General features: G+C 40.3%; 1 protein-coding gene across 2 annotated transcripts in view; it reads right to left on the bottom strand.

Moving 5' to 3' along the window:
* Positions 1 to 1,601: 1,601 nt before the first annotated feature.
* DHX35 (DEAH-box helicase 35) overlaps positions 1,602 to 6,000 on the bottom strand; it is a 661,155-nt gene continuing 656,756 nt past the window's right edge. For both annotated transcript variants that reach the window (XM_078652154.1, XM_078652155.1), the window contains one exon: positions 1,602 to 5,234. In XM_078652154.1, coding sequence (XP_078508280.1) covers positions 5,187 to 5,234 — 48 coding nt within the window. In that variant the 3' untranslated portion in view covers positions 1,602 to 5,186. The remainder of the gene's footprint in view (positions 5,235 to 6,000) is intronic.

Here is a 6,000-nt window from a genome sequence, read left to right as displayed (position 1 = left end):
CCTTGAATTTGTAAAGCGCACAGCTACCTCCAAAGTGGTTTCCCGGCACATGGGGGCCCTCGGGAAGATTAAGCGAGCTATTGCCCAGAGTCGCATGGTGACCTGCCACCGGCGCAGGGGATCAAACCGTGAACCTCGTGGTCCGGTGTCAGGTACCTTGGCCACTGCGCCACACCTCTTCACCTATGCAGGCCTCTACCTACGTGGGTTGGAGGAGCAGGTCGTTGGTAACATCTGTCATTTTGACAAGCACATCGTCATTGTCCTATAGACAACATATTCTGTATCAGGAAGCCTACAAATTTGTAAATATATTGGATGACAATTCCCTAAATCTCATGTTCACGAGCCACATACACAGGAAGTACGCAGTAACAAACCTGAAAGTAGTCTTTTTCGGAAAAAGACAAGAGGCAATAGTGTGCTACATGCAGGAATTTGCCATCCCAGGAATCTAATAGAAAGTATACCAAATGGCGAATTGGTTAGAGCTAAAAGAAACTGTAGCTCGAAAATGACCTTTCAGGAGATTAATATATTGTAACAGATTTCACAAAAGAGGGTATTCATCTAAAACAATTTAAGCAGGCTTGGGAAAAGTTTGAACACGTAGAAATAGACGGGTTACTAGCCCCAAGAGTGAGGAACACACAAGATTCCCAACCCATAAGATTAATTACTTCCTTTCACAGCCAGACGTGGGAGGTTCGACGCAGTCCAATGAGATTTTAGCAGGTACTCAAAACTGATCAGGTTTTGGTTAAGCACATTGGAGATAATCCGCAAGTCACTTTCAGAAGGTGTACATCCCTTACAGACACTTTCCTCCACAGCCTAGTAAAATCAGGGTGTGGTTCCAGTAACATACACAGCTTCTTCACATGCGGAACAAGTAAAGCATGTAAATACACTACCAACTGTAAGACAGTTCAACTGTCAAAGGATTATCAGCCTTACACAATAACAAAACACCTCATGTGTAACTAAGACTTTTGTGTTTATGCATGGTGCTGCTATGTGAGAAATGTTACATTGGTAGGACAATCCAAAAAGCTAAAAAAGAGAGTGCTGAGGCATATAAGCGCTATCATCAATGAAGATAACAAATACCCCATTAAATGGCACTTCGAACAAGAACATGACAAAAACACCGGTCTTTTAAAATTCTGTGTTTTGGACAGAAACTCAAATCGAGAGAGAAGGGGCAACAGAACATAGGAGTTGAAAAGACTCTAAGCAAAACTGATTATTAGATATGGGACCTCGTATCCGGGGGGACTAAATATGGACGAAGAACTGGCAGTCCACCTAGGTTGATCTGGATTATGCCCCCCTTTACACCACTTTTTCAGTAACCAGTGGATTCATTGATATATTAAATAAACTGGGATTTTTTTCTTTGCCCTTCCACTCCCTTGTCTTCTCTTGGTTGAATGTTTGATAAGGTTTGCTTTGTTTTTAGAGAGAAATTATAGTCTTATTTTATATTCTGTAGGAGCTCCCAATGGCAAAATTTAGAGTAGAAATGCAAGAGAGCCAATTATATCTAGCCCAGCATGGGATACTTTGTCTCTTTTGGACGGAACATGGTAATGTAAAGATTTTTGATTTTTGTTGGGACTATCATGAGGGACTGACACCGTTGCACACTTGGGCATAATTGTATTCCAAAATGGTGGGTTTACTGACATTGCTTTATACTTGTGATCAGCTGATGCGAAAATTTGGGGAACATGTGGCTAACAAACCAGAGATGACCCATGTCTTTGCCCACTTGGACTGAAATATTGAGTAGAGTTGCGGGGTTTTGAAGGAATGTATGAGCAATAGTTCATTGGACAGATGTATTATACTTATACACTGTATATAAATGCCCAATATATGACAACTTGACGAAAATAATGAGGACATTTACATTCACCCGAGATCAGCTTTGTTTGCTTCAGTTTCAAAGATGCGCATTTGAGTTGCTGTCAATTTTCGAATGATGGCATTAGAATTCATATTGAGTAACCATGATGTGATTAAGAATTATGTCCCTCCAGTAGCATACTTAAGATGCCGGGTATACGGACGTGGCTTGAAATTCAGTTGTATCATGTTTGAATCTGTACGCAAAGTATATAACATATTGTATTTATGCGCTTACAATGTCTACAAGATAATTACAAATGTTATAAAATGTCCAATATATTACACTGAAAGTGGGCATCATAGGAGAGGACTACCTTTATTTTGTGAATTAAATGTAACATGCGGTGTATTTATATGGTGGAGAAGCAAAATTTACCTGACCCGTGACCAAGGAGCCGGTTGCTCTGAAATGCATCAGGCACATTTTGCTGCTTTTGTGTTTATAATAAATGAAATTGAGCCACAGCCCGTTTCTCTTTATGTGCGGCGGAAGAGACTTGTGAAGTGATTTGGAGTGGATGCTATATATATATATATATATATATATATATCTTTCCAATAACAATTAAAACGCTCACTCAGGGGATCCGTTCTTCGCGTTTCGAGGAACACAGTCCCCTTCCTGTGAGCATGGGGACTGTGTTCCCCGAAACACGTTACTGGAATAAAATCTAGCCTGAAGAACGGATCCCCTGAGCGAGTGATTTAATTGTTATTGGAAAGATTGAATTGCCCGGTGGGCTTCGCCGGCACACGCTACACCTACCATGGGCTGACTGGGGCGGCAGAAGCATTGGAAAATAACACATTATATATATATAATGCAAACATATTAGCCATTAGGCAACATAGCTTTTCCAATCATCACAGTCAGACTGGGAACCCTGCAAAAGAGGCGTCGGATCCATCATTGCACTCTTCACACCACTAAAGCAAATATGTCCATGTGCTTTAATTTTGATAAATTTAAATTTCACAGTGCAAAACAACTTAAATGGCAATATATAGCTGAGCAGGGAAAGCATACCATATCGGCAAGAGGACCACAAGCTATGGAATCCTTTGTAAACCGATGTGGGGGACCAACATACACTTTTTTCTTTTCTTAAATATACCAGGTTCATGCATCTCTGATTAATTAACATTAGTAACATCAACAGGACATCTAATGGCCATTTGTTTTCCTTTGATCTAAGATCTCAATGGTGTACATATAATTCAGTTTACCAGGCAGCCATTAGTCTCCTGCAAGAGAGAATGAATTGACTTGGAACAGTTGCATTTACGGCCCATATTCTGACTTCTCAGCAGATTGATATTGCAGTGCGTAATAATAAGGCATTAAATGCCATTCGGTTAGGAGATGTGGGATTTCACAGCAGTGCTAACATCACCTGAATGGTCCTGACACGTTATGAATAGGTTCATTGTTCACACTCATCCAGTTGGCACCTCTGAAAAGAATTGCTCCTTTGCCTCGTTGTATGGAGGTAGACAGGGTTTGGCTTTAACATAAAAAAATACAAACTAAGAAAGGGAATTGATCTCACAAGGTAAAGAAGGAATGAGAACCAATGTCACAGAAGCAAAGCTGGTTCGTGCAGTGATTTTCGAAGGAAAAAATGCAATTGACAATATAATAGGGGATAAAGAGGGAGAGAGACACTAGTGCCATGAGCCAAATATGAAGGGAAAACCAGTGTCTTGTCAAAAGCAACCGGACAAGGAAACTATTACAAGATATTATCATGACGGAAACTGGAAAAGAATTCTGTGGTTCTCACAGAAATGTAAAGTCAACACTTGTATTACAGGAAACAGAGAGAAAGCAGTGAGAGAGCATTTATGTCAAGGGATACAGAAAGTGGAAACTGATTTTGAAAGAGAAAGAGGTCTGAGTATATGGCTGTAGAGTAAGTGCAAGGTGTAGGAACAAATGCAGTTGACAAAATAATAGTGGATAAAGAGGGAGAGAGACACTAGTGCCATGAGCCAAATATGAAGGTAGCATGGGAAATATAAGTGGTATAAGGCAAGGAGCTATAAACAAGTGTGTTCAGTTGTTTGTTTAGCTTGTGGCACTTGATATAGTCAGCAGTTAAAGTTTCAAAGCTGCAGAATTTTCAATACGTTTACCTACTTTACTAAGCTCGACATAGCTGGAACCTAGTGACGCAGATAATACTTATGTCAGCAGTGAAGCATGAAGCTTAAAGATTGAATCTATGTATGTGAGAGAAGTATCAAGCATTTTAACACTATTGGACTTCTTTTGTTATAAAACTGCAACATTCAAAAATAGCCAGTACATTCAAACAGACACAGATAAGAATGATATACTTCCAACTGCCTACTTGGTTCTCGTGGCTCTAGAAATCCTAAAACCTTGGTGTTTGCAAACGCATAAGCTGTTCTACATAGGTACTTCGCATTTAACTAAAGCGTTAACTTGACCTTTACCTTTATTGCTTGCAGAGCAATTTGGGTGTTGACAATTAGACATAGGAGAATCTGTTGATTGCAAGTACTGGGGAAATTGATATAAATATTCACAGATGCTTGACCAATGACGGACTGAATACCAGGAGAAGTGCTACCCAGCAGCACAGTGCCCAAGTGCTAAGCCATGAATAGAACATAATTTTCTTTACAGTCTGTCTTCACTCTATCCACTTCTGTTCAAGTTAAGTCTTGGTCACTTTGCTTGACCAGACCTACTCATTTAGCGCCGGAGAGTCCTTCCGATAATTCTGCAGATAAGAACTGGACCCACACTGCGGATCATTGTAAAACACAATTGGTTTAAGAAAGCCTGGTCAAATACCTACTCTGCACAAATCCCGCCTCAGGAATGGAATCGATTGAGATCTGCCATCATTAACAGAAGGAGCACAGTGTTGCGATTATCCAACGGTCTCTTGGTGCTTTGGTGCTGCTGTTGCCTCGCCATCCTCCCAATGAAAGCAACAGGAAGACCCCAAACTAGAGCAATATCCAGTAACAGGTGAAAGATGGGAGATTAAATGCTCTTGTTAGAAGCACCCTACAGTGTAGTCTCTGCATACGCTGCTCATGCATGCAGCACACATCACTCAGAAGCCCAGGGTCAGCTACAAGGAACTGTGTAGGTGAACCAGAGAGGTGGTGAACAGACAGCACAATGGGTCGCAGCTAACTTGTACTCTGTGCAGACCTCAGACACTGATAAACACCACTGTACAGGGGAAGTACTCTTGGAAGCAGATACCACATCCGTCCAGGGTAGAGTTGCTTCATAGGATGTCGTCTACTTTGGCTCTTTTCGAATTGCGCGACAGATGCTGCATAACAAAAGAAATTAGATTTGGTTTAGCATGGTACAAGTTTAAAAATGTCCATTTACTGAGAACATACGCACATATCACACACATATTAAAGCTATACTACATGTGCTGCCTTTTTCCAGTGATATGTACCCCTCAAAAGTGCAAACACAGAACAAATCATTCAATGTTACGGAAAATACTAATGAGAAAGCAAATCTATACTCTAACCAATAGCGAGGAACCTCAAGATTTGTTATCACACTTTCACAGTTTGTGATATTCAAATTCCTTTAATACCTTTTTGAAGATTAAAATACCTACTGATTTTCGCAGTTTTTCTTCCAATCTGCAGCAATGAACATGCCCGAAGGATATTAGCCACAATATTTGGAACTTGGAATATATTATGCACAAATGTAATTATAGGATATGGCAACACCACATGCATGAGTCAATACAGGTATGGATTTCCAACCTCAGAAACACGTATTTTTATTTTCAAAACAAAACAGCAATTATATATAGATGTACTATTTTCTTGAGTAGGAAGTTTATATTACTATGAAAAAGCAAAATATAAAAAGGTACTGTTGCTTAGCATTATTGCCAGTTCTGGCACTACGCTGAAATTGCCTAGATTGATATTCGGGCAGAGACCAAAGCTGGAACTGCACAGCAGCACAAGGTACATGGATGCTGCTTTAGGCCTCGGACATTGGGAGATGGGAACACTTTACACAGCCCAGAAGCCTAATGGTCATCAGCACTGCCAGGTTGTGAT

This window comes from Lissotriton helveticus, chromosome 7 (genome assembly GCF_964261635.1).
Source record: "Lissotriton helveticus chromosome 7, aLisHel1.1, whole genome shotgun sequence".
Classification (NCBI taxonomy): Eukaryota; Metazoa; Chordata; class Amphibia; order Caudata; family Salamandridae; genus Lissotriton; species Lissotriton helveticus.
This window is presented reverse-complemented; position numbering and strand designations above follow the sequence as displayed.